Here is a 17,886-nt window from a genome sequence, read left to right as displayed (position 1 = left end):
CACCACTACTATCCCGGAAAGCCAATTCCAGGCATCCTTGACCTTTCACATGCACGTGGAGCGACTACAAGTCCCGGGATGCGCCGCGCCAGGCTCCGAGCCGGGGCGAGGGCGGGCGGATCTCCGCAGTGACGTCACGGTCCGGGGCGGGCCCGGAGGGGTGGGCGGGGCGGAGGGCGGGACCGGGAGGCTGCGGAGCGCCCGGTGCTGATGCAGGATGGCTGAGCGCGCAGGAGCCCGGGAGGTCTGAGCCGGGAGAGGCTCGCTCCCTGCGCGTCGCCTCGTCCGCCCGCCTCGTGTTCGCGGGCAGGTGGGGCCGGGGTGCAGGGCAGGGGCAGGGCGGCGCCGGGGGCTGGTAGGTTGCCTCCCTTCCCGGGCTCGGAGCGGCCAGAGCTCCCCAGCAGCCCGAGTTCACGATGACCTGCTGAGAAGCGGCGTCGGAGGCTGCAGGAGGCAGCCTCGCTGCGGGAGGTGCGGTTCGCGGCCTCCTCCCTTGTCGTGCGGAGCCCCGGCCCCCAACCCATCCCCGCGCCCCCTCCCCGCAGCCGGTCGAGATGGCGGATCCAGCCGAATGCAGCATCAAAGTGATGTGCCGGTTTCGGCCCCTCAACGAGGCGGAGATCCTCCGTGGGGACAAATTCATCCCCAAATTTAAAGGCGATGAAACCGTGGTGATTGGGGTAAGTGGCCGAGGGGCCTGGCCTCCCCTTCAGTTTCGCGCCGCAGCCCGACTCCCCGACACCCCAGACGAAGCGGAGATGCTCGGGTCGCCCCTTCGGACATCCCCGAGGGGCAGACCCCCCACCCCGGGTGGACTGAGGAGTGACCCCCCCCACCCCACCCATAATTCCCTCCAGGTTGGGTGGAGGGAAGCTGGGGGTGGCGGGGCGGGCGCCGGTGGCGGGGGTGGGGGTGGGAGGCGAGGAAGGGCTCGGAGCCGCCATTGTTCGCGGGGTGGGGGCCCGAGTGGGCCTATTGTTCCCTGTCCTGGCCACGCCGCGTGGGTAGTGTTGGGTACCCTCAAGCCCGGGTGCCGGGGCTTCTCTTAAAGTATGAGCTATGTAGCCCACAAATGCTTCCAGGAATCAGTTCGATTTATCGAACACTTTGACGACTCCTCTCACGATCTTAGCGAAAAATGAAGAAAAAAAAAAAAGGTATTGGAAATATCCTGGCCTCGACTCGGAGCTCCCGCGGCGGCATAGACGCGGCTCCCTGCGGCGTTTCGTCTTGCCCCGCGAGGAAGCCTGGGGTGGGGGAAGGGGACGCTGGTGGCCTTGGTGTATTCTGGAGGTCTGGTGTGTCTCGTTCCGCTTCCCCTCAACCCAGGCTTCCCTGGACGTGGAGCCTGGGTTTGACCCCCTCCCTGCTTGGGCTACCCCCCACCTTGTGTTGGCGGATCCTGGGATGTGCTTCCTACGGGGTGGAGGGAAGGCTGTGTCCCTATCTGTGGAGCGAAGGGACCCAGAGCGCACCAGATAGCCCATCTGTGCCAAGAGCAGAAGTTACTTTGTGTGGTTAGAGGCCCCCTCCCTCTTAACCTCTTTTCCCACCTTTCTCACCGACTTAGCGCTCTTCTGCTGCCGGAGCTGCTGGTGGGGGGAGGGGATACCACTGGGTTTTAGTTCTTTAAGGAATATGTCAGCCCTACCCTCCTCCTTTTCCCCCACCGCGGCCCCTAGCGTGCGGCTGACGGTGCCCCCTTTGTATGCCAGTGGCGTGGGGAGGGACTGAGTTAATGGGAGCCTCCTGGTCCCCGCTGACATGTTCTTGGCAGCCCGCTCGAGGCTGCTCTTGCAGCCTTGCGGTCCCCAGCATTGATTAAATGATGTCATCCCGATTACTGAGCATGCTCCGACTAACCCCCTCCCTCCCACCCCCCCCAGTGGTTAGTGTATTTAGGTCAAATGATTGACAGGTGACAATTTACCGAGGGGCTTGCTGAAGCTGTCTGAGTCTGTCTGCACACTGGAAGTCCCCAGCATCTTCGCCAAGGTTGTTTTGCCGCAGTCCCTGCGAAGGGCCCCGGGGACCAGCAGGTGCTAGCTGTAACTGTAGGGTGGTGGCTCTTCGCGCCTGTGGAACCGAAACGGCTTCATTCTACACCTTCTTTACCAAGGCAGCTCTTGATGACTCCTCCACTCCCCATTTTCACAGTTACCAGAAAACCATGACCTCCAAATGCTACGCAGATGGGTATTCTTTCTGAGAGTTGACCTATGAGGGTGGGAAAGAGGGTTTCCTCCTTGCTTGTGTTTACTTGCAGAGATTTATGCTACAATTACTGATGAGGAGGGAAATTCTGCAGTTAATGGCGGGTCAGGGTTAGTGACATATCCATGGCCAGAAACTGGGGGCAGATAGTGGCTTGTTTGGGTTAAAGTTAGAAGTCTGGGTCTGCCTACAGTCTGATCTGCTATTTCCTGAGCCAGGCTGTGATTTAGAGTGGGAGTTACTCTGGACATCTAGTCCCTGCCTCTTAGCTGGTAAGAAATTTTTAACAGATAATTGTGTAGCACTGGAACATGTCCTGGTGACCCTAATTTTTTTTCCAGCGGTTTTAAAGAAGAGCCTGGAGAAGTTTTCTTTTTCTTCTTCTGATAAAGTGAGGTGGATTAATAAATTATCTTTTTGATCTGTGTGCAAAGCAGAGATCTTTAATTTTAGGCTTATCCTTCTTAAATATTGTGATGATAACATAAGTGTCTATAATGTAAGTGGAAACCCTGGTGGCATAGTAGTTAAGTGCTGTGGCTGCTAACCAAAGGGTCGGCAGTTCGAATCCGCCAGGCACCCTTTGGAAACTCTATGGGGCGGTTCTGTTCTGTCCTAGAGGGTTGCTATGAGTTGGAATTGACTTTGATGGCAGCGGGCTTAGTTTTTGGTTTATAATATAAGTATATTATTTTCCCATCTATATATATGAAAAAAAAAACTTTTTTTTTTTTTTTTTATATATGTGGGTCGCTATGAGTCGGAATCGACTCGACGGCACTGGGTTTATATATATGTATATATACATATATATGTTATTAACTAAGTATATTGAAGGAAAGTCACCATATAAACTCACAGGTAATTTAAACAAAAACCTTTGGGTGTGAATACTTGTTTTTAACTGGAAAGTGATTTTTGCTTATCCTACTATAAGCCTTTAATACAACAGCCAGTTTTCAGCTCTTTTTTTTTTAAATAAACTTTTTATTGAAGTAAAACATGCATATACAAAAGTGTTGTAAGTGTACAGTTTGATGAATCTTCACAAAGTAAATGGTCTCTTGTAACCACCTCCCAGATTAAGCACCACAACATTCCCAGGACCCTAGAAATGCCCCAAATGGCTCCCCTTTAGCCACTACCTCCCCCCAACTCAGGGTAATCACTATTTGACTTCTAATACCATAGATTACTTTTTCTGGTTGTTTAAATTTTACGTGTGTAGAACCATACAGTGTGTGCTCTTTTGTACATGGCTTTTGTTCACCATTGTGCTTATTAAATTCATCCATGTTGTAGCAGTTCATTCATTCTCATTGCTCTATAGTATTCCATTATATAACCCTAACCACATCAGTGGTTAAGTTTATGAACTGTGCTCCACAGGGTTTTCAGTGGCTGAGTTAACGAAAGTAAATTACCAGACCTTTTGTCTGAGACACCTCTGGGTGGACTTGAATCTCCAGCCCCCTTTTGGTTAGCAGCCAAACGTGTGATATTTGAATAGTTCCAGTTTGGGACTAATACGGATAGTGCTACAGTGGACATTGTTTTACACCTCTTTTGGTGAACATGTGTATAGAACATAAGACTGCTGGATGTTATAGGATGTTGGGACTTGGGTTGGCATGAGCTAGGACCCTTCCCATTAACTAAAGGAAATGATGGTTTTGGCAGACTGTATCTTGCATTATACACTGAGTAGAATGGCCCCAAGTCAATTCAGTTGGAATTGGCTGACATGGCTCACTTGGGTCTGCCTCATGGGGGTACTGCCTTCCTTATCTCCAGAGGTGTAGACTGTGTGGATGACAAAAGAAGCCTGGAAGCAAACAGAAATGCCAGTTGCATTCATTGCCAGCTCAGACAGTGGGAAAGAATGAATTTCAGTGGAGTTAGCTTTTAGTTCAAATCGAAAACCCCTGAGATTCTTTGTGTTTTTGAAACCTCCACCAAAGCTGAAGTTACTTTTTTTCTTTAAAGGTCTGTCCAGTTCTTATGGAGGTGTATGCTGACGAGGATTTTGCAGGTGGAATTTCTAGATATCTTTTTTAAGAAAATACCTCGTGTTGGAGGAATCCTCTCCACCATACCTGCGTTTCTTTCACCTCATGTACAAAACTTTCTTTACTTGACCATTCCAGCCACGATCTCTTACCACTTTGAACTCCTTTAGTATTTATTTTGTATATCATCTTATTTTTTGCCTTAGGTTGTAATTATTTTTTAATCATATGTCTAATAATACAGTGGGCCATGGGGGGAAGGACGGAAGGGAGCAAGGGCCATCCATGTTTTGCTTCTTTTATACTCCACGGGGCCTTGCCCATAGATGGAGCTTAATAAATATTTATTGATCTCTTTGTTGATTCTGGAGGTCTTTGCTTTGATATGACTGACTTATTTATGGACCCTTAAAATATGGGTCTGTAGGCTGCAGGTCCAGACCTGTTGCCATAGAGTCAATTGTGAGTAGTGGTTAAAAAATAATTTTTAAGACAAGTACTATTCTTCTGAGCAGGCCTAGTAAAATAGGATATATTATTCTTAAATGCTATAGAAAATTTGGAAAGAACTGTATTCAACTTTGTAAAATTTAGGAGAGCTAATGACACTGGTGGTGAGGTGGAAATATAGAGGGGGGTGGGGGGGCCTAGTGATTAGGAAAGGGCCTCCTTGCCGTGACACATTAATTCGTCAGAGAAAAATATTGGCTTTATAGCATTTCTCAGAGTACTCTTCCATTAGCAGCTAAAAATCCTGGTGAGTCATCCAGTACTTTGGTTTTGATGCAATTGTATTGATGGTAGCTCTGACTTGGAGAGTTCCGGTAAAGTGCTTTGAAATGGACTTTTACACTTCAATTTCCACCTGTTGGGCTTTCCTCCTGTTTGCCATCCTGGGATAGCAGGTCTTATGAAAGATGGGTGCCTCCTTCCGAGGCATCGTAAATTCTGGCCTGTGTGAGAGCCGAAGCAAAACAGCAGCCACAAACCCTGTGCTGGTCAGTGATGTGGAAAAGGGCCTCAATCTCTGGGAGCTTGGATTAGTGCTGGGCAGTGGACGGGCAGGAAGGGAGGGGCTGGCAGGAACAGAAACAAAATTCTAAGCCTGAGTTATCTTTTGGGAGATTAAGGCCTAAAGAAGAAGTATGGGCAGGCCCTAGAATTTTTCTTTTTTCCCAAAGTAATGGTCTTTAAAAGTAAGAACATTGTTAAAACTTATTATTAAACTTACATACAGTAAAAATACTTGTTTTGGGTGTACCATTTCTGTGAATTTTCACAAATTTATAGTCATGTAACTATCCTGTTTTATGTTTCTATTGCTGTCATAACAAATTACCATAAATTTAGTGGCTTAAAACAACACGTATTTATTATCTCGTAGGTTCCATAAGTCTGAACTCTGGCAGGCTTGCTGGTTTCTCTGGTTAGAGACTCATAAGGTCAAAATCAAGGTTTTGGCAGGGCTGTGTTCCTTCTGGGGGTTCAAGGGGAGAATCCATTTCTTTGCTCCTTCAGGTTGATGGCAGAATTCAGTTCCTTGGGGTTGTAGGACTGAAGTCCCTGTTGCCTTGCTTGCTGTTAGCTGGGTGCCATTCTCAGCTGCTAGAGGCCGCCCTCAGGTCCTAGCCATATGGCCCCCTTTGTCCATCTTCAGAGCCATCACTGGCAGGTTGAATCCCTTTCATGCTTCACATCCTTCTTGCCTCTTCTGTGGCACATCTTTCTCATGATTTTTTTTTGCCTTCCTCTTCCATTTTTTTTTTTTTTTTATTTTATTAACTTTGTTGTTGTTGAGACCATGCACAGCAAAAAATATACCAATTCAGCAATTTCTATATGTACAATTTAGTGACATTGACTACATTCTTTGAGTTGCACAACCATTCTCACCCTCCTTTTCTGAGTTGTTCCTCCCCCAGTAATGTAAATTCACTGCCCCTAAAAGATTCCTGTCTAATCTTTCAATTTGCTATTGTCAATTTGATCCCATATGGATAGTTCTTAAAGGAGTATACCAGACTTTTTTTTACTAGTTAAGCTAAGCTTGTTGTTTGGTTTTGAGAAGACTGATTCAGGGATAGTTTTGGTTTAAGGTTTAAAGATTATCTCAGGGTAATAGTTTCAGGGGTTCATTCAACCTTCATGGCATTGGGAAGTCTGGAGTCCATGAGTATTTGAAATTCTGTCCTGCCTTTTCCCCCTTTTAATTAGGATTCTGCTATGAAATCTTTGATCAAAATGTTCAGTAATGGTAGCTGGCACCATCCAGTTCTTCTGGTCTCATGGGAAAGGAGGCAGTTTTTCATGGAGGCAGTTAGCTTCTTCTTCCTCTGTTGCGCCAGGTGAATAGATACCAGTTGTTGTGCCTTGGATGGCCACTTGTAAGTTTTTAAAACCCCAGACACTGTGGAATGAACTAGGAGGTAGAACAGAAGTACTGAATATGTTATTAGGCCATAACTGGGATGTCCCCATGTAACCATGACCCTGAACCTCCAAACTAGTGAAACAAATCCTGTGAGATTTTTGGTTGTACATAAGCAGTCTCACTAGCTACTCTTTTTTTTTTTTTTTGGTCCGTCTGATAAATATGTCTGTCACACAACTTTTGCGAATTTAACTTTTTACAGGCGTACAACTTATTGACTGCAATTATGATTGGCTGCGCAACCCTACCCTTTATCAACATGGTATTTCCATAGCCTTTATCCCCCTCTTCCTCCTTCCCTCTCTCCCTTCCGTGCCTGGTAACCACTAATAAACTTTGTTCTCTTATAGTTGCCTTTTCTTGTCTTTTTATGTAAGTGAGGTCATACAGTTTTTGTCCTTTTGTGATTAACTTATTTCACTCAGCATAATCTCTTCCAACCCCTTCCGTATTGTAGCATGTATCAAGACTTCATTTCACCTACTGGCTGAGTAGTGTTCCATTGTGTGTATGGTACCACATTTTGTTTATCCATTTTCTGTTGATGGGCAATTAGGTTGTTTCTACCTTTTGGCTATTGTGAATAGTGCTGCAATGAACATTGGTGTACAAGTCTCTGGTTGAGTCTCTGCTTTCAAGTCTTTTGGGTATATACCTAGGAGTGGAATTACTGGGACATATGGTAGTTCTGTTTTCAGTTTAAAAAAAAAATTTTATTGTGTTTTAAGTGAACGTTTACAGAGCAAATTAGTTTCCCCTTCAACAAATTGTACACAAAGTGTTCAAGTGATGTTGCACTGTGTCAGCACTCTCCCTGTTTCCTCCCTGAGCTCCCCCTTTTCTTTTGTCTGGTTTTCCTACCCCTTCCAGCCTTCTCGTCTTTTCTTTTGGGTAAGTGCTACCCTCTTGGTCTTATATAATTGTTCTATGTTGTGTGTTCTTTTCTGGTGTTATTGTTTATTTTATAGGCCTGTTTCTATGAGTTGGAATCGACTCAACAACAACAGGTTTTTTTTTGGTTTGGTTTGCTGCATGGCTGAAAGATGGTTTCCAGGAATGGCTGCAGTTCCAAGTCCAAAGGGTGTCTTAGGGCCATAGTCACGGGGGTTCCTTAAGTCTCTATCAGGCCAATAAGTCTGGGCTTTTTTTACAAATGCATTTTTTGTTCTACACTTTTGTCTCGCTCTCGCCAGGACCCTCTATTGTGATCCTGGTCACAGCGGTTGGTATATTTTTAGTTTTTTGAGGAACTGCCACACTGTTTTCCACAATGGCTGTACTATTTTATGTTTTCAGCAGCAGTGGGTAAGATTTCAAATTTCCCCACATCCTCCCAAGATTTGTTATTTTCAGACTTTTTTTTTTTTTTTAATCCTAGCTGTCCTAGTAGGAGTGAATTGTTATCTCATTGTGATTTTGATTTGCCTTTCTCTGATGGCTAATGAAGCTGAGCATCTTTACATGTGTTTGATGGACATTTGAATTTCCTCTTTGGTGCAAGTGTCTATTCAAGTCCTTTGTCCATTTTATGATTGGGTTATTTGTCTTTTTGTCCTTAAGTTGTTGAAGGTTTATATATATTTTCATTATTAGATTCTTCTCGGATGTACGGTCACCTAAGATATTCTCCCAGTTGGCACCTTGTCTTTTCACCTTTTTAATAGTCTTTTGATGAAAAATTTTAAAAATTTTTCATGAGTCACCATTTATTTATTTTTGTCTTTTGGTGTTTGTGCTTTTGTTATTATATTAGATAATCTGTTGTTAAAAGTTAGGCTTGACAGTGTTGTCCCTGCTTTTTCTTCTATGAATTTTATGGTTTTAGTTTGCACATTTAGGCCTTTAATCCATTTTCAATTTGTGTATGGTGTGAGGCATGGATCCCGTTTCATTTTCCTGCATGTGGAAATCCAATTTTGTCAGCACCATTTATTGAAGAGACCCTGCTCTTCCAATATTAAGGGCCAATGTGATTACATTGGACCCACTGAGAAAATCCAGCATAGTTTCCCTATTTTAAAGTCAGCTGATTAGCAACCATCCGAGGCACGATGACATCACCCGAGAGTGGATTAGCTGTTTCTTGTAAATATACCCTCTGAAGACATGTTTGAGTAAACATAAGAGTGTAGCCATCATGTGTCACATGCTACTGGAGGCCACTCACTATTGATGAGTACACAGCCAGTGCTATGTAAATGAATGGGGCTGCTGGAAGAAGCTGAAGACTTGAACAGAACTGAGTGTGAAATCATCAGCTAGTGTGTATGGATTTTTCAAGTTGCTTAGCTTTTCTGAGCCTCAGTTTCTCGTATTTAAAGTAGACATAATAACTACTTATAGAGATCTTAGGATGAAATGAAAGGAACTAGTTGAAACAGTATCTGGCCCAGAGAAAATGCTCAATGAATACCAGTTATCTCCCACTTTCACTATTCCCCTTGTAATTTTCCTTATTTGCAGAATCAGCTTTGTCTCCCCAAATTACTGCCCTACTCTGGCTATCCCTGAAAGCCCTTCTTGCTTTCCCATTTTTTACACCTTTTCCTCTTTTTCCTGCCTGGAATAGCAAGCCTTTTCATCTTATCTGTGCCGTTGTCAACCATCCTTGAAGGCAAATCTCATGTTCCATTTACATATAGAATATATGATCGACTGTTACTTTCATCGGCAATAATCATATATGTGGTTATATTTATATCTATCATCTATCTGGAAACCCTGGTGGAGTAGTGGTTAAGTGCTACGGCTGCTAACCAAGAGGTCAGCAGTTCGAATCTACCAGGCGCTCCTTGGAAACTATTGGGCAGTTCTACTCTGTCCTATAGGGTCGCTATGAGTTGGAATCGACTCCACGGCAGTTGGTTTTTTTGGTATCATCTATCTATCTGTCTGCCTGTCTGTCTGTCTATCTATCTGCCTGTCATCTCTATCTGATCTTTTTGTCTATCTATCTACCTATCTAAACCAAAACCAAACCTATTGCTGTCGAGTCAATTCTAACTCATAGTGATCCTTTAGGGCAGAGTAGAAATGCCCCATAGGGTTTCCAAGGAGCAGCTGGTAGGTTCAAACTGCCAGCCTTTTGGTCAGCAGCCGTAGCTCCTAATCACGGCATCACCAGAGCTCTCTCTCTCTCTGTGTATCCTCCAGGGGTCAGGAACTTCTTTAAAATTTTTTTTTTTAATGCCTTTGTCTCCTTTACTACTATAGTTGTATAGTTGCTTAGCAAAGATTTCTTGATTGATTGAGGGTTCCTTTTTTCCCTGATTTCTGCCTGACCAATTTTTGCATTTCCTTAAATACCTTGGCTGTCACTAGCGATTTCTGTCAACTTCTATGGTGCTGGTCTGGTCCAACTTCCCTATTTAATGAGAATGTTTTCCATCGTCTGCTCTTATTCCCCATTCAAAACAGGAGTCCTCCCCCACCTTTGGTTTCCCGTTAGTCTCTGCCTCAGATTTCTCATCCATGTTCTACTTATTAGAAAGCAAAAACAAAATTACCTACTCCCTAATGCTTTCTCGTGAGTTAATAAAAACAGTCCCTTGACAGATCCAATTTCACCTTATTTCTGCCAGCTTTTCCATGAAATCCTGTTTTTGTGGCTGAGAAATCTCCTCCCTTAAACCCATTTGCTGCGCGTCAGCCAGGCTCCTTTTAGTAGGAATTGAGCTGTTTTGAGTTTCATTTGTAAATAGCACAGAGAGGGGGAGGAGGTTCCTCATGACATCTCTCCAGCACCAAACAGGAGCCTGAGACAACAGGCTAGGATTAACTCCTGGCTCTGCCCTCTTAATTGTATAGCCTTGGGGGCTCACACCACCCTCCACCCTACAGGGTTCTTGTGAAGTTTAAGTGAGCGTGTAGAGTGCTGAGCACAGTGCCTGGCGCCAGAAAACGTAAGCTATTACCAGACCCATTAGTGGTTATTTCTCTGCACTGCTGTCAACCCAGATCCCTCAGAGGTTCCTAGGCGCCCTCAGGTTGGAGCCAGGATGCCTCAGAGGCACATTCGAGGCCCTCTGCACTCTGCTCCTACCTCCCTTTCTAGTCTTACGCTCTCATTCCATGTTCCGTCTGTGCTTACATTTCCCCCAAAGATTAGGCCCCTGGATTCCTGGCTCTCCCAGCCCAGCTGCTCACACCTGCTCACACCCTAAATCTTACCTGCATGGCAAGCACCCATTTGCTTTGAGAATCTCATCCTACCCTGCCTCCTCTGAACCTTTTTCTAACCATCTTCCCTCCCCCACACCTCAGGCTTGGCCAGGTAGAATTTGCCACTTCCCCCTTTGTATCTACTGCACACCGCACACTTCCTGATTGGACTTCCCCAGCCTACATTTTCATTTATTTGGGTGTATGTGTTCTGTCTGAGTTGGAATTGACAGGCATCGTGTTTGGTTTTTGGTTTGGTTCTGTCTCTAAATTAGACTGAAAACCCCTTGAGGGCAGGAAATGTGTCTTTCACTTCTGTTTCCAAGGCCTGAACAGTACCTGGGACAGAGTAATTGCTCTTTATAAGACCTTTTTTTTTTTTTTTAATAACTTTTATTAAGCTTCAAGTAAACGTTTACAAATCCAATCAGTCTGTCACATATAAGTTTACATACATCTCACTCCCTACTCCCACTTGCTCTCCCCCTCTTGAGTCAGCCCTTTCAGTCTCTCCTTTCTTGACAATTTTGCCAGCTTCCCTCTCTCTCTATCCTCCCATCCCCTCTCCAGACAAGAGTTGCCAACACAATCTCAAGTGTCCACCTGATATAATTAGCTCACTCTTCATCAGCGTCACTCTCCCACCCACTGACCAGTCCCTTTCATGTCTGATGAGTTGTCTTCGGGGATGGTTCCTGTCCTGTGCCAACAGAAGGTCTGGGGAGCATGGCCGCTGGGATTCCTCTAGTCTCAGTCAGACCATTAAGTTTGGTCTTTTTATGAGAATTTGGGGTCTGTATCCCACTGATCTCCTGCTCCCTCAGGGGTCCTCTGCTGTGCTCCCTGTCAGGGCAGTCATCGATTGTGGCTGGGCACCAACTAGTTCTTCTGGTCTCAGGATGATGTAGGTCTCTGGTTCATGTGGCCCTTTCTGTCTCTTGGGCTCTTAGTTGTCGTGTGGCCTTGATGTTCTTCATTTTCCTTTGCTCCAGGTGGTTTGAGACCAATTGATGCATCTTAGATGGCCGCTTGTTAGCATTTAAGACCCCAGACGCCACATTTCAAAGTGGGATGCAGAATGATTTCATAATAGAATTATTTTGCCAATTGACTTAGAAGTTCCCGCAAACCATGTTCCCCAGACCCCCGCGCTTGCTCCGCTGACCTTTGAAGCATTCATTTTATCCTGGAAACTTCTTTGTTTTTGGTCCAGTCCAATTGAGCTGACCTTCCATGTATTGAGTGTTGTCTTTCCCTTCACCTAAAGCAGTTCTTATCTACTGATTAATCAATAAAAAAACCCTCTCCCACCCTCCCTCCCTCCCCCCCTCGTAACCACAAAAGTATGTGTTCTTCTCAGGTTTACTGTTTCTCAAGATCTTATAATAGTGGTCTTATACAATATTTGTCCTTTTGCCTCTGACTCATTTCGCTCAGCATAATGCCTTCCAGGTTCCTCCATGTTATGAAATGTTTCAGAGATTCGTCACTGTTCTTTATCGATGCGTAGTATTCCATTGTGTGAATATACCACAATTTGTTTATCCATTCATCTGTTGACGGACACCTTGGTTGCTTCCAACTTTTTGCTATTGTAAACAGAGCTGCAATAAACATGGGTGTGCATATATCTGTTTGTATGAAGGCTCTTGTATCTCTAGGGTATATTCCCAGGAGTGGGATTTCTGGGTTGTATGGTAGTTCTATTTCTAACTGTTTAAGATAACGCCAGATAGATTTCCAAAGTGGTTGTACCATTTTACATTCCCACCAGCAGTGTATGAGAGTTCCAATCTCTCCGCAGCCTCTCCAACATTTATTATTTTGTGTTTTTTGGATTAATGCCAGCCTTGCTGGTGTGAGATGGAATCTCATCGTAGTTTTAATTTGCATTTCTCTAATGGCTAATGATCGAGAGCATTTTCTCATGTATCTGTTGGCTGCCTGAATATCTTCTTTAGTGAAATGTGTGTTCATATCCTTTGCCCACTTCTTGATTGGGTTGTTTGTCTTTTTGTGGTTGAGTTTTGACAGAACCATGTAGATTTTAGAGATCAGGCGCTGGTCGGAGATGTCATAGCTGAAAATTCTTTCCCAGTCTGTAGGTGGTCTTTTTACTCTTTTGGAGAAGTCTTTAGATGAGCATAGGTGTTTGATTTTTAGAAGCTCCCAGTTATCGGGTTTCTCTTCATCATTTTTGGTAATGTTTTGTATTCTGTTTATGCCTTGTATTAGGGCTCCTAGGGTTGTCCCAATTTTTTCTTCCATGATCTTTATCGTTTTAGTCTTTAAGTTTAGGTCTTTGATCCACTTGGAGTTAGTTTTTGTGCATGGTGTGAGGTATGGGTCCTGTTTCATTTTTTTGCAAATGGATATCCAGTTATGCCAGCACCATTTGTTAAAAAGGCTATCTTTTCCCCAATTAATTGACACTGGTCCTTTGTCAAATATCAGCTGCTCATACGTGGATGGATCTATGTCTGGGTTCTCAGTTCTGTTCCATTGGTCTATGTGCCTGTTGTTGTACCAGTACCAGGCTGTTTTGACTACTGTGGCTGTATAATAGGTTCTGAAGTCAGGTAAAGTGAGGCCTCCCACTTTCTTCTTCTTTTTCATTAGTGCTTTGCTTATCCGGGGCTTCTTTCCCTTCCATATGAAATTGGTGATTTGTTTCTCTATCCCCTTAAAATATGACATTGGAATTTGGATCGGAAGTGCGTTAAATGTAGAGATGGCTTTTGGTAGAATAGACATTTTTACGATGTTAAGTCTTCCTATCCATGAGCAGGGTATGTTTTTCCACGTAAGTATGTCCTTTTGAATTTCTTGTAGTAGAGCTTTGTAGTTTTCTTTGTATAGGTCTTTTACATCCTTGGTAAGATTTATTCCTAAGTATCTTATCTTCTTGGGGGCTACTGTGAATGGTATTGATTTGGTTATTTCCTCTTCGGTGTTCTTTTTGTTGATGTAGAGGAATCCAAGTGATTTTTGTATGTTTCTTTTATAACCTGAGACTCTGCCAAACTCTTCTATTAGTTTCAGTAGTTTTCTGGAGGATTCCTTAGGGTTTTCTGTGTATATAATCATGTCATCTGCAAATAGTGATAACTTTACTTCTTCCTTGCCAATCCGGATACCTTTTATTTCTTTGTCTAGCCTAATTGCCCTGGCTAGGACTTCTAGCACGATGTTGAATAAGAGCGGTGATAAAGGGCATCCTTGTCTGGTTCCCGTTCTCAAGGGAAATGGTTTCAGGTTCTCTCCATTTAGAGTGATATTGGCTGTTGGCTTTGCATAGATGCCCTTTATTATGTTGAGGAATTTTCCTTCAATTCCTATTTTGCTAAGAGTTTTTATCATAAATGGGTGTTGGACTTTGTCAAATGCCTTTTCTGCATCTATTGATAAGATGATGTGGTTTTTGTCTTTTGTTTTATTTATGTGATGGATTACATTAATGGTTTTTCTGATATTAAACCAGCCTTGCATACCTGGTATAAATCCCACTTGATCAGGGTGAATTATTTTTTTGATGTGTTGTTGGATTCTATTGGCTAGAATTTTGTTGAGGATTTTTGCATCAATGTTCATGAGGGATATAGGTCTATAATTTTCTTTTTTTGTGATGTCTTTACCTGGTTTTGGTATCAGGGAGATGGTGGCTTCATAGAATGAGTTGGGTAGTATTCCGTCATTTTCTGTGTTTTGGAATACCTTCAGAAGTAGTGGTGTTAACTCTTCTCTGAAAGTTTGGTAGAACTCTGCAGTGAAGCCGTCCGGGCCAGGGCTTTTTTTTGTTGGGAGTTTTTTGATTACCGTTTCAATCTCTTTTTTTGTCATGGGTCTATTTAGTTGTTCTACTTCTGATTGTGTTAGTTTAGGTAGGTAGTGTTTTTCCAGGAATTCATCCATTTCTTCTAGGTTTTCAAATTTGTTAGAGTACAATTTTTCGTAATAATCTGAAATGATTCTTTTAATTTCATTTGGTTCTGTTGTGATGTGGTCCTTCTCGTTTCTTATTCGGGTTATTTGTTTCCTTTCCTGTATTTCTTTAGTCAGTCTAGCCAATGGTTTATCAATTTTGTTAATTTTTTCAAAGAACCAGCTTTTGGCTTTGTTAATTCTTTCAATTGTTTTTCTGTTCTCTAATTCATTTAGTTCAGCTCTAATTTTTATTATTTGTTTTCTTCTGGTGCCTGATGGATTCTTTTGTTGCTCACTTTCTGTTTGTTCAAGTTGTCGGGACAGTTCTCTGATTTTGGCTCTTTCTTCTTTTTGTATGTGTGCATTTATCGATATAAATTGGCCTCTGAGCACTGCTTTTGCTGTGTCCCAGAGGTTTTGATAGGAAGTATTTTCATTCTCGTTGCTTTCTATGAATTTCCTTATTCCCTCCTTGATGTCTTCTATAACCCAGTCTTTTTTCAGGAGGGTATTGTTCATTTTCCAAGTATTTGATTTCTTTTCCCTAGTTTTTCTGTTATTGATCTCTAGTTTTATTGCCTTGTGGTCTGAGAAGATGCTTTGTAATATTTCGATGTTTTGGACTCTGCAAAGGTTTGTTTTATGATCTAATATGTGGTCTATTCTAGAGAATGTTCCATGTGCGCTAGAAAAAAAAGTATATTTTGCAGCAGTTGGGTGGAGAGTTCTGTATAAGTCAATGAGGTCAAGTTGGTTGATTGTTGTAATTAGATCTTCCGTGTCTCTATTGAGCTTCTTACTAGATGTCCTGTCCTTCTCCGAAAGTGGTGTGTTGAAGTCGCCTACTATAATTGTGGAGGTATCTATCTCACTTTTCAGTTCTGTTAAAATTTGATTTATGTATCTTGCAGCCCTGTCATTGGGTGCATAAATATTTAATATGGTTATGTCTTCCTGATCAGTTGTCCCTTTTATCATTATATAGTGTCCTTCTTTATCCTTTGTGGTGGATTTAAGTCTAAAGTCTATTTTGTCAGAAATTAATATTGCTACTCCTCTTCTTTTTTGCTTATTGTTTGCTTGATATACTTTTTTCCATCCTTTGAGTTTTAGTTTGTTTGTGTCTCTAAGTCTAAGGTGTGTCTCTTGTAGGCAGCATATAGATGGATCGTGTTTCTTTATCCAGTCTGTGACTCTCTGTCTCTTTATTGGTGCATTTAGTCCATTTACATTCAGGGTAATTATAGATAAATAAGTTTTTAGTGCTGTCATTTTCATGCCTTTTTATGTGTGTTGTTGACAATTTCATTTTTCCGCATACTTTTTTGTGCTGAGGCGTTTTTCTTAGCAAATTGTGAGATCCTCATTTTCATAGTGTTTGACTTTATGTTAGTTGAGTCGTTACGTTTTTCTTGGCTTTTATCTTGAGTTATAGAGTTGTTATACCTTTTTGTGGTTACCTTATTATCTACCCCTATTTTTCTAAGTAAAAACCTAACTTGTATTGTTCTATATCGCCTTGTATCACTCTCCATATGGCAGTTCAATGCCTCCTGTATTTAGTCCCTCTTTTTGATTATTGTGATCTTTTACCTATTGACTTCCATGATTCCCTGTTATGTGTATTTTTTTTTTAATTAATCTTAATTTGTTTGTTTTTGTGATTTCCCTATTTGAGTTGATATCAGGACGTTCTGTTTTGTGACCTTGTGTTGTGCTGATATCTGATATTATTGGTTCTCTGACCAAACAATATCCTTTAGTATTTCTTGTAGCTTTGGTTTGGTTTTTGCAAATTCTCTAAACTTGTGTCTGTCTGTAAATATCTTAATTTCGCCTTCATATTTCAGAGAGAGTTTTGCTGGATATATGATCCTTGGCTGGCAGTTTTTCTCCTTCAGTGTTCTGTATATGTCGTCCCATTTCCTTCTTGCCTGCATGGTTTCTGCTGAGTAGTCTGAACTTATTGATTCTCCCTTGAAGGAAACCTTTCTTTTCTCCCTGGCTGCTTTTAAAATTTTCTGTTTATCTTTGGTTTTGGTGAGTTTGATGATAATATGTCTTGGTGTTTTTCTTTTTGGATCAATCTTAAATGGGGTTCGATGAGCGTCTTGGATAGATATCCTTTCGTCTTTCATGATGTCAGGGAAGTTTTCTGTCAGGAGTTCTTCAACTATTTTCTCTGTGTTTTCTGTCCCCCCTCCCTGTTCTGGGACTCCAATCACGCGCAGTTTATCCTTCTTGATAGAGTCCCACATAATTCTTAGGGTTTCTTCATTTTTTTAAATTCTTTTATCTGATTTTTTTTCAGCTATGTTGGTGTTGATTCCCTGGTCCTCCAGATGTCCCAGTCTGCATTCTAATTGCTCGAGTCTTCTCCTCTGACTTCCTATTGCGTTGTCTAATTCTGTAATTTTATTGTTAATCTTTTGGATTTCTACATGTTGTCTCTCTATGGATTCTTGCAACTTATTAATTTTTCTACTATGTTCTTGAATAATCTTTTTGAGTTCTTCAACAGTTTTATCGGTGTGTTCCTTGGCTTTTTCTGCAGTTATCCTAATTTCATTTGTGATATCTTTAAGCATTCTGTAAATTAGTTTTTTATATTCTGTATCTGAGAATTCCAGGATTGTATCTTCATTTGGGAAAGATTTTGATTCTTTTGTTTGGGGGGTTGGAGAAGCTGTCATGGTCTCCTTCTTTAAGTGGTTTGATATGGATTGTTGTCTCCGAGCCATCACTGGGAAACTAGTTTTTCCAGAAAATCCGCTAAAAAAAAATGCAGTCAGACCCCTATCAGAGTTCTCCCTCTGGCACAGGCTATTCGGATGTTAATGAAGCCGCCTGGGGAGGGTGGGGGAGGGAACCGAGAGATAGGAGAGTAGCACCTCAGAATATAGCCAGAGTTGCTTGTCTTGCTTGGAATGACTATTATATGAGATTCCCGCGGGCGCGTCGCCTATGTGTGCTGGCCGTGTGGAGATTGCCCCCGGGGGGTCTGGCCTGCTGGAGTCACGGTCAGATCCTCCGCTTCCAGCCCCACACCCAGCGTCAAGGCTCCCCTACTGGGACGGTGCACTCTCGACTCCAAAATCAGTCGCTGCCTCCCGGGGACTTCTCGTCCCTCCAGCCGCGTGGCCGTGC

General features: G+C 42.9%; 1 protein-coding gene across 1 annotated transcript in view; it reads left to right on the top strand.

Annotated features, from left to right (window-relative positions):
* The first annotated feature begins 335 nt into the window (after positions 1 to 335).
* The window catches only part of KIF5C (kinesin family member 5C), a 208,426-nt gene continuing 190,875 nt past the window's right edge, over positions 336 to 17,886 (top strand). The window contains exon 1 of the mRNA XM_003405850.4: positions 336 to 680. Within this exon, the coding sequence (XP_003405898.1) occupies positions 555 to 680 (126 nt within the window). The 5' untranslated portion in view covers positions 336 to 554. The remainder of the gene's footprint in view (positions 681 to 17,886) is intronic.

The sequence above is a fragment of the Loxodonta africana genome, chromosome 6 (assembly GCF_030014295.1).
Source record: "Loxodonta africana isolate mLoxAfr1 chromosome 6, mLoxAfr1.hap2, whole genome shotgun sequence".
Classification (NCBI taxonomy): Eukaryota; Metazoa; Chordata; class Mammalia; order Proboscidea; family Elephantidae; genus Loxodonta; species Loxodonta africana.
The sequence above is the reverse complement of the archived record's forward strand: the minus strand, read 5'-3'. Positions and strand labels throughout refer to the sequence as shown.